The sequence below is a fragment of the Urocampus carinirostris genome, chromosome 19 (genome assembly GCF_059441175.1).
Source record: "Urocampus carinirostris isolate Australia breed hairy pipefish chromosome 19, RoL_Ucar_1.0, whole genome shotgun sequence".
Taxonomy (NCBI): domain Eukaryota; kingdom Metazoa; phylum Chordata; class Actinopteri; order Syngnathiformes; family Syngnathidae; genus Urocampus; species Urocampus carinirostris.
The window spans coordinates 5,129,740-5,144,911 of record NC_142367.1 but is presented as its reverse complement, the minus strand read 5'-3'; the positions used below and the strand labels follow the sequence as shown (position 1 = coordinate 5,144,911).

The following is a 15,172-nucleotide window of genomic DNA, read 5'->3' as shown; positions in this document are numbered from 1 at the left end:
AGCGCCTCCTCGCTTCAAATGTACAAATGTACACATCATTTTATATGTATGGTAGTCTTGAAAATAAATTTGTATTCTTCTTAAAAAACTATTAATGTATTAGCTTACTTTTACCTGCATATAAATGTATTTGTTTTTATTTAAATAGATTTATTTAAGCATTGTTTCTCAACTGGTGGGTGTGGACCCAAATGTAGGTCGCAGACCTATTTTCAGCGGGTCGCGGGCCTTTGCAAAATAACGCTTGGAAGAAGGGTACCACGTACTGGAGAAACATGAAAATTGTCTTTCAAAGTGCTTGAATTTGGCCATGAAAAAGGACAACAAACCCTGGGCTTAAATGAGGTGGAACGGTGTGTCCTGAAATCAGACCAGTTGAGAACTACTATATTTAAGCATGACATGTTTATGTATTCCTCATATGCTTTGTTTACTCTTTTTAAGGACGTTTTAAAACTTATTTTTGAATCACAGATGCGCCAACCTGCCATTCACCAAGAACCCCGAAAAGTACCACAAGTACCGACCGGAAGACGTGGAGGACATGATCGACAGGCTCTTCGACACATCAGCTTGACTGACAAATGGATGGATGGATGAATTGTTTTTAGCCTGCACAATAAAACAAGTAATCATCCAATGTTTTGTCCTTTTTATGGGGGCTTAATAGGACACTGTGTAATATTTGACCACTAGATGTCAAGGGTTACAAAAGCATATGGTCGATTACAAACTACAGAGAGTCAAAGTGACCAACTGCACCGTTTTCTTCCAATTGTTATCCCAGTCTGTCAGGGTTTTTGGGGGTACCTGTCCGTACAGGTGCTTGAAATCCTTGAAAAGGTTTGAAATTTAATGTGTTTTCAAGGATTGAAAAGTGCTCGAATTATCTATGAGGTGCTTGGAAATGCTTGAAATTGTTTCACAATAAGTCTGTTTAAAATGACGCCAACAATGCGTACAATGTGTACAAACCCTGCTGTAGCAGAAAAATGCCGGCCAAACATGTCAGCCCCCTCTAGATGAGGCTTATATCATGTATAACAAATACAAATTGGTCGACCTACAAGTTTTAAAAAAAATCATGTTTAAATGTGATCAGTTTAAAGTTTAACAGACACTCAAAATGAGGAGAGAGGACACCAATGAATTTTGAACTTGCAAGGACAAGCACAAACACAAAGTCACACAAAACAATTCATGTTAAACACTTTGCAAATCCATTTGTGTTTTTTGAATTCACAGCACAATTTACGCTCCATTATTTCATTGCATGGCGCAAGCATGTTATTTATTATCCATTAATCTATTAATAGATTGCAAAATAAGGGGGTTAGATCAGAGGAGAATGCGAGTACAGTACTTCGGCACGGCGGCGCAGAGGTTAGCGCGTGTGCAGGCACAGTTCTAAGGTCTTGGGAACCCCCTGTGTGGGTTCAAATCTAGCTACCGGACTTCCTGTGCGGAGTTTGTATGTTCTCCCCGTGCTTGCGTGGGTTTCCTCCGTGCACTCCGGTTTCCTGCCACATTCCAAAGACATGCATTTTGGGTGGATTGGCCGGTCCAAATTGTCCCTAGGTGTGAATGAGGGAGCGAGTTGTCTGTCCCTGTGTGCCCTGCGATTGGCTGGCAACCAATTCAGGGTGTCCCCTGCCCACTGCCCGATAATTGCTGGGATGGGCCCCGAATACCAAAGTGGATCTTCCAAAGCGGGAGATGGCGTTGTCATGGATGGAAAAACAGGTCGATAGCCGGGACGGAAGAGCAAATGTGGTCGGAATCGAAAACAGGTCAGAGCCGGAGACAAACAGGGAGATCAAGAATGGACGGGTGCAAGGCGGGAGTCAGGGTCAAAATGCTTGCCTTGTAACAACAGGTTCACTGACCGACTGACAATCGGAGAGTGACAGGACTGGGCTTAAAAAAGGACAGGGAATCAATCAGGTAGCCCGCAGCCAAATGAGCGGGCACAGGTGATACTGATCAGTAATCATGACACCAGCGTGTATTTTTTTTTTACCACTACATTGCTCTGTTTTGTATCACCGTCTTATGTGAACGAAAACCAGTGCCACAGAGCTCAGCGTATCAGCAATATGCCAGACAAAAATGGTGGTGACCTTAGGTAGAGATTCCACTAAGTAAAATAAATACACATTTCTCTACCTATGAATGATTATACAATTAACAATGGTATGAGAGTTAATGTATTTTTAGTATTCAAATCAAGTTTTTTTTTTGTTACTGAATGAAACTTTTGTTCCACTAGGAGGCACTAAATATTACACACTGTCCTTTCAACCCAGTGGTCTCAGACTCAAATTTTTCGTGGGCCAACATAACAAGTGTTGAGGTTGAGCCGACACCTGTTTAGGCACAAGAATACAAACTTCGGAGACTTGAATTAACCATAAAGCACAATTTTTATTATTTTGCCCAGTCTTTCGCAAAGAAAAAAAATGATTTCATAAAAAGGAAAACGTGGAAAAAAAGAAAAATGGAAAAAAGAGAGGAAAAAGAAAAGAAAAAGAAGGAAAATAACAAAAAGAAAAAAAGAAAGAAAATTAAAAGTTGAAAAAGAAAAGTTGAAAAAGAAAATAATAGAATAATAAAGAGAGAGAAAAGAAAAAAAGGCAAGAAAAAGATCAAACATAAAAAAAAGTCTACGAAAAAAAACCAAGAAAAAAAGGAAAAAGGAAAGATGAAAAATATTGGAAAACTAGAAGAAAACAGAAAGAGGGGAATTTCAAGGTTTTTGGTGTTTAGGTTAACCGTAACAGAGATGGCGGACAACCAGGTCAGCTACCTCTAAGCGAGACTCGTGTTGTGTAAAATAAATTGAGATTTCTCAACATTGGAGTATTTTAAAACATGCACGTTTATATCATAGTTCATGTATCAAGGCAAATATCTCAAACTATCATCTTGAGGGCTGCAATTGGCCCGAACCGTGAGTTTAAGACCCCTGCTTTAACCTGTCTTTGTCTCTACTTTTAATTTCATTAAAAAGAAAAAAATAATCCTCATGTGCTTCGAATTTCACACTCTTTTGTCGCTTTGGCAGAATGTCAAGGAAGAAAATGTCTCAGAAGAATTAAGAGACGTCGTTATTTAGCGCCCTCTCCTGGCAAGGAAAGGAAACGGTCAGTGAGTTTGTGCACCTGCGCCTGGGAAAGGAAATAAACAGGATCTGAACAGCTAACAACATCCTTTGAAGACACACTCATCACACGCACGCACAATAACACAATAACAACAAAAAACGACACACAAGTGAGCATTCCCGTCCAATAATATCCTTTGGTCACTTCCGGCTTCCTTCCGTCACTCAAATAGCTGCCAACAAAAACAGAAAAAAATGCTGAGTCAGCCTATTGACGTATTTTACCCCTCCTTTTTGTCTTCAGGGGAGCCCATTAATGCATCTGGAATCATGTCCCTTTATCAAATCTTGTTTTAACGTTTGTTTAATTCACCGCCTGCAAATAACTTTTGATGCTTGGATATGATGAAAGGTTCTACAAACTTTTCCACTAAAAGTGGTCAAATTAGTGTCTTGTCTAAGTTTAGCGGTTGATGGTGGACGCATCAGGATAGCACTGCTCGTTCTATGCGTTTATACTGTCATTGGCGTCGGTTTTAAGAGTATTGTTAATTATTAATTTTACAATTCTAACCATTTTAACATAGTTAGAAGTAAAGCAGCCGAGTCCTGCCATGGCCGGGCATTATACCGGCGGGCGGAGACGTTACTGCGTGAGATTCTTGCTCAAAGATGTTGTGGCAATTTCGGAGGGAATGTCAAGGACGGATTTTATTAACAAGTTTGTTGAAAAGATTCTGAAGTTTAAAAAGGAAGAGGTACATGCTGTCATAAAAATGACTTCTGGCAAAGGCTTTGATGTGAGTTTTGAAACGGCAGCTCTTTATCAAGAGTTTTGGAATCGCTTTGAGGGAGTGAGGTCCCAGTTTTCAGGATTTACAGTGGAGAAGCTGACTGATAATGCTAACAAGATTGTCGTTGTTAGAATGTTTAGTGAAATAATCAGTGCTGATGACGTCTGTTATTGGTTGAGTAGATACTGCTCAGTAAAAGGCCAGGCTATGAAGGTGAGGTGTGAGAAAGGCTATTGGAATGGTGCCTGGAGGGTACCAGTCCAACTACGGCAAGATCCTCAGGGCTTTCAGGGACTGAAACAAATTCCGTCGACTATATTCCTGGGGGAAAACCGTGGCTTTATCCACTATCAAGGGCAACCGAAACTCTGTCGCAAATGTGGTGAGCATGGGCATCTGGCTGAGGTATGTGATCGAATTTTTTGTGGAAAGTGCAGAACAATTGGACATTCCTTTGAGGAATGTAGCAATAGCAGAAAATGCAATCTCTGTGGAGAAACGAATCACCTCTTTAGAAACTGCCCGAATTCGTTTGCTAACAAATTGAAAGCTAGGAAGGCAGTTAACAAAGACAACAAAGACAATGAAATGATGTCAGACAACATAGATAATGAAATGAATAAATGTCACAAAGACAATGAAGTGAATGAAGATAACAAAGACAATGAAATTAATAAAGTCATGGAAATACAAAATGAAAATGAACAAGAAATTAATGAAGTTATAGAAATACCCAATGAAGATAAACAGGAAATGAATAAAGTTATGGAAATACCCAATGAAATTGATCAAGAAATGCACAAAGAAATTGGACAAGACAAACAAATTGAAAAAACAGATGTACCTACCAAAACCCCTGGAGCAGAGACCAGAGAATCAAAATTGAAACAGGAAGAACCTGGAAATTCTGATTCGATTTCTCATAAAATACCTGAATTTGGACATGACAAACGAATAGAAAAAGCAACTGCCACTCCGAAAACACATATTAATCAGGAAGGGCCTGGAAGAGAGTTCAAATTAGCAAATTTGTTTGCTACGCCATTGCCGGGATTTGGAGAAGACAAACAAATCGAAAAGGCGAATGACTCTCCAAAAACCCATACGGGCACTGGAAAGAGGAGTAAAAGTAAGACAAAATTGGGAGTGGTGAAAAAACCAGAAACAAAGATAAGAGATTTAGAAGAAAGCCGATTGCCGGTGAATAAGCCCACAAGGGAACTGTATGAAGTTGAGACGGAGGAAGTCGGGGAGGGAAAAAATCTGACCCTTAGTGGGCAAGGAAGTAAGAGACCCCTTGATAGGTCCTCTGGCTCACCCCCTAACCCAGAAAAAAGGGGAAGACCTGGAACCACAGACAGAGAGTCAGAGGGTCCCAGAGTTTTCCCCGGTGAGTCTCAAAATGAGGTACTACTCTTAAGTGATGTGTCTGACACAGGTGACACTCTCGATGATCTCGATGATCACCAAAGAATGGACTCAGATCCCCCGGTTTTGTCTAACTAGTTTAAATACTTTAACAACTATTATGAACATTACATTCTCTACTATCAATGTGAGAAGTGTGAGATCAAAGGTTAAGGCTCACAGTGTTTTATCGTTCTTAAAAACTATCAGAACAGATGTGTTTTTACTACAGGAATGCTGCATCCCCTTTCTAAAAAATTATAAACAGTGGGAAGAGATTTGGCCATATCCGTCATTATGAAGTGGCTCGAATGAAAACCGTAACGATGGGGTAGCCATTTTAATAAACAACCCTCAACTCATCATAAAGGGGAGTACTGTGATGAGAGACGGACGCGCAATCTTAGCAAGACTTTCTTATATAGGGAATGATTTTAACCTCATTAACATATACGGCCATGCCGACAGACAACTCAGGTACGAACTTTTAGAGGACATCCAGTCGCATATGCTAGGCCATCAACCACTAATCGTGGGAGGAGATTTTAATTGCATCCTAAGTAGGAAGGATAGAAAGAGGAACGATGAGGAGTTTAAAGTAGATAAAACATCAACTTTTTTACAAGACATGTGCCGGACATTTAAACTGGTGGACTGTTTCAAATCCATACATCCAGGAGAGGAGGGCTTCACCTGGTTCAGTAGTGACAATGCCAGAGCCTCTCGAATAGACTACATATTTACGAGGGGTTTAGCACAGAGTGATGCAAGATTAATTCCAGTTTTTTTTTTCGGATCACTTGCTACTGTCCTGCTCTTTCTCATTTCCTTCAGGTATGACTGTTGGGAAGGGTTTGTGGAAGTTAAACTGCTCCCTGCTGGAGGATGAGGCTCTAGCCGCACAATACAGGGAGCTGTACAAAGACTGGCAGACCCTTCAAGACTCGTATGATTCACGAGCACAATGGTGGGAAATGACAAAGAAACGAACACAGACCTTTTTTAAAAATGCAGGGAAAAACAAGAAACTCAAAGAGATGAAACGCATGTCGGGACTACAAAGAAGACTCCAACGCTATTTCATCCTAACAGAAAAGGGGATGGACTTTAATGATGAAATCAAAGAGACCAAACAAGAACTAAACGCTTTGGCGGAAATAAAGAGCAAAGGCATCATAATAAGAAGCAGAGAAAGAGAAATAGAAGAAGGGGAAAAATGTACACGCTACTTTTTAAAAAAAAATTATGGGCAAAAATGAGGGGATTTTTAAACTTCAAAACGAAAACGGGCAAATAACAAAGGAAAGTAGTGAAATAACCAGATTGGTCGAAGACTACTACAAAAAATTATTTGAAAAGAAAGAAACATATGAGAATGAAATGGGGCATGTATTAGATCATATTTCAAGATCAGTGCGTCAAGACCCCTTTTTAACATCGGACTTTACCCAAGACCAACTGAATGATTGCATAAAGACTATGAAAAAAGGCAAATCACCCGGGGAGGACGGACTCAACCTCGAATTTTACCGGACTTTTTGGGAGATTTTAGCACCAGATCTGTTAACTGTTTTTAACGAATTTTCCAGGCGAGACCATATGCCAGACAGTTTCAGAATCGGGATAGTTACTCTATTGCACAAAAAAGGAGACAAAATTGACTTAAAAAACTGGCGACCCATAACGCTTTTAAACGTGGACTGTAAAATTTTCAGCAAGCTTCTAGCAACACGAATGTCTGTTGTCTTGGGAGACTTGGTTGATCCAGACCAAACCTGTGCCATTGTGGGAAGGAAGATCAGCGACAGTCTCATGCTGATCCGTGACACCATTTGTTATGCAAGAGACAGAAACATGCGACTAGCGGTCCTAAACCTAGACTTTGAAAAAGCCTTTGATCGAGTCTCGCACCAATACCTCTTCAGGGTATTGCAAAAATGTGGTTTTCCCCAAAAATACATCAATTGGGTAGGACTGCTATACCGAGACATCTACAGCAAATTCATGATTAACGGGAATTTATCGGAAGCAATCGAGATCAACTGCGGTGTACGTCAAGGTTGCCCTATGTCTCCCCTTCTCTATGTTCTTTGCATTGAACCTTTGGCACAAATGTTAAGAAAAGATAGATTTGTCGAAGGCATCAATATCCCAGGAAGTGGGGGACAAATTACCAAGTGTGTTTTGTACATGGATGATTTTAATATTTTGTGTACTGACTGCGCATCTGTTGAAAGAGCCCTTGACTTGACTGACCTGTTTGGGAGGGCGTCTGGGTCAAGGCTAAATAGAGAAAAATCACAAGTGAAGTTTTATGGAATGTGGAAAGAGACAGAAAAGGCAGGACTCCCGCTGACAGTGTTAAAGACAGACCAGAAAATCCTAGGGATAAAATTCAATGCGGATGGAGGAGGCGGGACCAACTGGGATGACGTGACAAGGAAAGTTAAGCAAAGACTTGTTTTTTGGTCACTAAGAAAACTGACAATAGAGGGGAAGGTCCTAATCATCAAAGCGATCATCCTCCCAATGCTTTTGTCAATCAGTTTAATTTTTATGCCTAAAAGAAACGTGCTGTTACAACTGGACCGAGCCATCTTTCGCTTTGTCTGGGGCTCAAAGTGGGAAAGGATAAAAAGAGATACAATGAAAAAGAAAAAGGAAAAAGGGGGGAAAGGAGTGCCTGACCTCCAGCTTTTCCTGGGAAGCAAATATGTCTCTCTCCACTTCCAAAACGCTGTGGGCCCACCCAACAACCCGAAAAGTCAAGCAATGACCCGTTTTTGGATGGGCTCATATTTGCGGAAGCTAAAGCTTGTACCAGACAATCGTTTGATTCCAGTTTCGTTTAACTTGCCACCAACACATCTCTTTATTCGGGATTTTTTGAAGAAGTTTGATTTGGAAACACAAGAATGTCACACTTTACAAAACCACAGGGCCCTTATTGCTATTGTGCAAGAGCGAGCTACAGTAACCCCTGTGCGGGGGCTTGCGTTTGGCGAATCCACAACGGTTTGGAGCAACGTCAATCATCCTGCCCTCCCAAACAGACTACGAGACTTGTCATGGATGGTGGCTCATGAAGTTCTCCCAGTCAGAGCTGTAATGCACCACCGAGGAATGTCAGCGACTTCGACGTGCCCTCGACCTGGCTGTGGTGCCCAGGAGTCGGTGAGGCACCTTTTTTGTGAGTGCAGCGCTGCCAAGGTCTTGTGGACAATGGCCGAACAACTAGGAAAGTTCCCGGACTTGCCAGCAGGAGAGGTCCCTGATGCACAGTACGTGCTTTACGGGGTGAGTCGGTCGAGGAGGCATCGGAACGACTTTGCCAGGGACTGGCTCACTCTCGCCGCCATCAAGGACGCCATCTGGACCTCCAGAAACCTGCTGGTATGGAGGTGCAGGCAGATCCCCCCCGTGGCTGTGCTCCAAATGGCTGCAGATACCATACAATCTGCGAGCGGCGGGCCTAGGACGCAGCCATAAAGAAGACTCGTCTGCACCCACCCGGAGGGGGGAGCCGGAGCTACACTGTGGGAGTCCCGGCAGCAACGGCCTGGGTTGTGGAACCCAGAAGGGAGAGGACCCACGCAGAAGGGAAAGGACCCACACAGAGGACTGGAAGAATGCTGCTTGGGAGGGTGGGATGGCAGAGCTATGCCCTTGCACAATAGTAGATAGATAGATAGATAGATAGATACTTTATTCATCCCCTAAGGGAAATTCACATTTCCAGCAGCATCCCTGAGCTGAGAACAATACAATAATAAAGCCAAAAGAAAACAATATACAAATACCCAGTGTGACGTGCAAATGCCCACTTTAGCATGTATTGCCTTTTACACGCTGGTTAACTACTGTTAAAAGAAAATAACTCTGAAATTGTTTAATTGATGTTGAAAATGTCAGGAAAAAATGTTAAAACGTCATATCGTAACGTCATATTGTCAAATATAAAAAAATTGTGAATATGCTTGATGGCTGTGTTTTGCTGCTGTTGGTGTCGGTGGATTTGTTCAGACCGAGGACAATCGACTTTGGCCTGGACGGATCTATTGACACTAACAAAGATGTTATATAATGAAATTGTGAATATGTTTGATTTTCGAGAAGGTTTGTTCAAACCTCACTTTGTGTTTGCTGTTAAAAACGTAATATTGGAATATAATATTGTGAATGTGCTTAATTGCTGTTGAGATTGTCATGATTGTTTTCTGTTTTTAGTGTCAATAAATTTGTTCAAACCAAAAAACAAAGATGTTATATAATGAAATTGTGAATATGCTTGATTGCTATTAAGATTTTCGAGAAGGGTTGTTCAAACCTCACATTGTGCTTGCTGTTAAAAAAGTCATATTGAAATATAATATTGTGAATGTGCTTAATTGCTGTTTGAGATTGTCATGATTGTTTTTTCTGTTATTAGTGTCAATAAATTTGTTCAAACCAAAAAAGTCAAGAATTCACCCAACCTAAAATAAGTGTAGCATGGTTGATTAACTCTCCTCTTGTGTTAGGGTCCCTTAAATATCTTTTTTGGATTTTAAATGCATACAAAAACCACATACATTTATTAATTGCATTAAAACGTCTTGACTTTGTAAGGAAGGTCTATTTTAACAAGACAAACTGAAATGAAAATGTATCTGTACATTTGTCTTATTAAGGTCGGTTTTGACCCGTTAATGAAAATAAAAATTAGAACACTAACTACCAAACATGATGTACTGTATATTATTAACATGATTAAAACTAAAACATATCAGTATAACCATTCAGTAATAGTTAGGTATTAGAAACCCCTTTTATTGATATAATTATCTTGAGGTTCAGTTAAAAAAAAACATATTTTTTTTAATCGTTAGCAAGCTGATGTTTAAATTCTGCGATTCAAAATATGAGTTTATTTCCGATACATGTTCTTCGCAGAGGATAGGGAATATGTGCGTGCTGTTAGCATGTTTTTTTTTGTGTTATTTGGCAAATCTTAAATGCTAGTTCAGGGACAACTAATTAAAAAGGTCTTGAGTTTCTCGTTTTTCTCAAATAAATGCTGTTCTTCGCAGAGGATAAAGAATGAGTGAATGATAGCTGTGTTAGTATGTTTTTAATTGAGTGATTTAACCAATCCTAGAGCAGCACGGCAGTGCTGTGGTTAGCGCATGTGTGTCACAGTTCTGAGGTCATGAGATTGAACCTTCCTGTGTGGAGTTTGCAGGTTCTCCTCGTGCTTGTGTGGGTTTCCTCCGGGCACTACCGTTTTCTCAAACATTCTCTGTGTATTACTTCTCTCCTTTCTTTGTTCTCTAGTTTTCTATTTCTCTCGCTGTCCCTCTTTTTCTGTTCCTCCCTCTCTTTCCCTCTTTTTTTTTTTGTCAAAACGTGGTTGGGGTCAAAAAAACAGGTCGTAGCAGGAGACAAACGATCGAAATCAGGAACGGAGAAGTGGAAAACGGGTGACAAAAACGGGATCGACGGGAGTCAGAGTCAAAAACGCTTGCCTTGTGAAAACAGAGGTTCGCTGACGGACTGACCAAGGGCGATTGAGAGCACTGAGCTTAAATAGGAGGGGGAACCAATCAGATAACCAGCAGCAGCTGGCGCCAAACGAGGGGGCACAGGTGAGTATAATGAGTAATCATGACAAAATGTGGGGTGCGTGGTTTGAGGTGTCATTAGAAAGTTTAAAGTTAAATATATTCTCTATAAAGTATGTGTTGACAATGTCCAATTGATTCAACTGAGTTTGGTCCCTACTCCAACCTGTTGATAGACCTAACGGGGTGGATTTATTTAGCTAATCTAGCTGTAGTTCTTTAGCTGATCAATTTACAACAGATTAACTTTAATAACTAAATCTTATATGATTTGTTTTAATTGTACTTAGTAATAAAATTCCATGAGTTTCCATAAGAGAGTGAAACTTTAAGAGTGACTTTTTCGAGTACCACATATTTAAAATAATAAGAAGTAAGGAGAGTACAGTACTGTATAGTTAAATAATAAATACAAATACATTTTACAGATACACTACATACATAAAAATGGCCAATATGAAAAAGTGCTTAAATGCTAAATACAAATACACTAATTACATTCATACCCTTCCCCCAACTCTCAATCACAACAAACGGTCAAGACCAGTGTTCCCTCTAAAATGCGCGCGTGCGCAATTGCTGGCACATTCTCAGCGCTCAAGAAAATCTAGCCAGCGCACAAAAATGAGGGCTTAAAATTACTAATTAAGAAGCGACTTAAGTCAAAGTTACAGTGCACAAAGGTAAAAATACACGAGTTCCCCTGACGTTGTGTCCTAAATGCGGTATTTTGAAGTCAACGTCGAACGAAGTTGAAAAGTAAAGTTAGTAGAGTTTGTCGAGAACCGGCTTCTTCGGCTCGGCTCACTAAAAGGAACCAGCTCTTTCGGGTCCTAAACGGCTCTTCTTCTTTAATCCCAACATGACCAAATATTATGTAAAACTATTCACAAAATGTCTTAAAAGAAGGGGGAATAGAACAAAAAAGAAAAAAATACCAAAATGAAAAAGTAGTGAAAAGCTGGGAAAAAAAGAAACAAAAGGAAGAGAAAAAAGAAGGAAAGGTTTAGAAAAATGCCAGAAAAAAAGAAAGAAACATAGGAAAAAAGTAAATGGAGAACAAAAAGAAAAAAGTAACAGCTCGGAAAAAATAAACACAATGAGACTTTTTTTTTAAAGCAATTTAAAAAAAAACACGGAAAAAATAGGTAAAAGTTTGTGTTGTATTCAAATAATTTCCCATTGTATCAAGTGAATCTTGTTGCCAACATTGTACATCCACTAAAAAAATGTGACTAAGTACAGTTCTGTATCTTGCAACCGACTAAATAAGCCCCCAAAAATGTTAATATTATGCGACAAAATATCTCATCTCATTTCATTAGCCGTACCGCTTATCCTCATTAGGGTCGCGGGGGGGCTGGAGCCCATCCCAGCCATCTCCGGGCAGTGGGCAGGGGACACCCTGAACTGGATGCCAGCCAATCGCAGGGCACACAGGGACAGACAACTCATTCGCTCATTCACACCTAGGGACAATTTGGACCGGCCAATTCACCTGAAATGCATGTTTTTGGAATGTGGGAGGAAACCGGAGTGCCCGGAGGAAACCCACGCAAGCACGGGGAGAACATACAAACTCCGCACAGGAAGTCTGGAGCTGGATTTGAACCCACGACAGGTTCCCATGACATGAACTGTGCCGCACAAGCGCTAACCACTGCGCCGCCGTGCTGCCCGCGACAAAATATATCAGGAAAAAAAAAATGGATATCTTGTGAAAGAATTGTAAGAACAAACGACGTTTGTAGGCCATACAACCTTTGCAATAGTACATGAGTCAATTCATTCAAAAGAGAAAAATAATTTTGCATTGCCGGAAACTCAGCAAAATGTAACTTGATGTCAAATTTTGGACATGTTTGATAATTAATTATCTTGCCACACTTGGGATTATGGTTGCTCACTGTTGTTTCAAGCGTTGCTCACGACTTTGTGTGAACGCTCAGACCCGTGGGAATTAGAGGGAACATTGGTCAAGACTAAACCAATACACCTGAGTGACCGCATAATCGATTTCGTATCACATATTTTATTTATTTCTCACATTTCAGGAAACTGCGCAGAAGTTGGCCTATATTTTCAAAGCTATGAATCAGGGGTCAGCAACCTTTTTGGTGTGGAGTGCCACTTTCAAATGTCCTTGTAAACCAGTGTGCCACACCAAGATCAATGACTCTCACAACATTTTTTTTAATATCCAACAGAGCTGTCATTTTACACCAGTCCAAATATACAACATGGATATACATTTTAATCGTGTTTTTCAACCCTTTTTGAACCAAGGTACACTTTTATTTATAAAAAAGTTCCGAGGCAGACCGTCCGTCGAAAATGTTTGAAAATGAAGTTATGTCAAATATTTCACTGTACTACCTCATAAGCAGATAATTAGTTTTTGAAAGGAAGAAAATAATACTTAAAATAAAAAAGAAAGATGTTTTAAACAAATTAAGTTATTAAATGTACTGTGTTACATCAAGAGCAGATAATTAGTACATAAAAGCATATAAAATCTACTGCCACCTACTAATATGGATGACTATTACAGTTCCTCGTCTGAAGATTGCAAAAATACTGAATAATGGCCTGATTTTTGGGAAAAATAAAAGTGGGCAAATTCCAGCGGCACACTAGACAAGGTCTCACGGCACACTAGTGTGCCCCGGCACACTGGTTGAAAAACACTGGTATAACTGACCAATTTATCTTCCACTATTCTTGTTCATCACTTAACTAAACAATGAATGTGAATAACAAATGGAAAGGCCTGTAGCCATCCATGACTTCAATTTTTTGCCACAAGAATTAACCAGAATCAACCATTCTTCATTAACAATGAACTACAATCAAAAAACAAGTGATATGGACAGCTACTATACCATTCATCAATGATATCTTGTTGCAGAAAATATCAAAACTTGAAATAACAGCAGCAAAGCAAAAGGCACGCGCGCACACACCCACACACACGCGCACACACGCGCACACACGCGCACACACGCGCACACACACGCACACACACGCTTCTTAAAAATATTAGCCATCAGTAAAGGTTTCCTGTGCTTTGCTATGCAGTGAACAATGTGACAGCTTGTGTTTTAGCTGTGAGAAAAGGTTTTCAGGCTCTGTGTTTGTTTACCGCGCATTTTAATGTCCCCGCCTCGAATTCATGTTCATGTTTCGTCTCGTAATGACGTTTAACACTTGCCGTGCGAGGTACAACGCTCTCGAGGCATAATGCACAAAACAGCACGGTCATTTTTGGCACAAAGCCTCATTCGTCAGGCCACGCTGGCTGGAAAGAACGAGATGTTTTCGCTCGAGGAGCCGTCATGATATGTTCATTTATCGCGCGTGTGTTTCGTTGGCTGCATTAAAATACGGAGCTCTCCTCTGCGAGGCGCAGCGCAGACATGCACTCACACTCAAAATTGAAAAGGAGGGGCGCGACCGTAAACACGGCCCGCAACTGAAAATGTCGAAATATCAGGTAAAAATGCGCTTTAAACAAAAAACATTATTATTTGTATTATTGTGCCGTGCGCTCGCGTTCCACTGGTTAACCCCTCGCGTGCCACTGCTGGCATGCGTGTCATAGGTTGCTGACCCCTGCTATAAATTATATGCGTTATTTGGAAGAGAGGAGCCGTCAACTAATTATTTTATGTATAGTAAAACAGTGAATCCTCCCCCTTGCAATTCATTTTGAGAGACCCAGTCAGAGGTGAACTGTCCCCCTTGTGCCCTTCTCCTAGGCTTTTCCTTGTCTCATTGTCGGTCTCTCTGCACACCTTCGCAGCAAGCAGGGGCGTCAAAGCTGCAATGAAAGGGCATCCATTTGACAAGAGGCAAAGTCATACGGTGTTCGGTGATATAAAACCGTTTTGTGGCGCACATCTATTATTATTTTTATTTTTACTTTTGGGGAAGCTCTCATGCCGCCACCCATGTGTCATAGTATAAATGCCGCCCCTGGTGGCTGCCCGCCTCAACCATGCCTAAAACCGCGACGGCATTTCTTTACCAAAAAACATTGAAATGCCAAACGTTACACACAAAAACGTATCTTCACAGGCTGTGAATTTTTTAGGTCATTCCAACCAAAAATATTGGCCTGCAAAATGGGGTAAAACATTTTAAAACACCCTGTACTAGAAGTAAGATCTTGGGCCCGAACCCAACCCCAACCATGCCCGAAATTCGGGCTTAAAATGTCACCATTAAGTCGGGCCGATCGGGCTTCTCTCTTGCATTTCTTTTCCCAT

The 15,172-nt window shown here is 40.6% G+C and overlaps 1 protein-coding gene across 6 annotated transcripts in view; it reads left to right on the top strand.

The window, feature by feature from the left end:
• exoc7 (exocyst complex component 7) overlaps positions 1–640 on the top strand; it is a 34,249-nt gene extending 33,609 nt beyond the window's left edge. For all 6 annotated transcript variants that reach the window (XM_088323896.1, XM_088323901.1, XM_088323900.1 and 3 more), the window contains one exon: positions 475–640. In XM_088323896.1, coding sequence (XP_088180022.1) covers positions 475–577 — 103 coding nt within the window. In that variant the 3' untranslated portion in view covers positions 578–640. The remainder of the gene's footprint in view (positions 1–474) is intronic.
• The last annotated feature ends 14,532 nt before the right edge of the window (positions 641–15,172 follow it).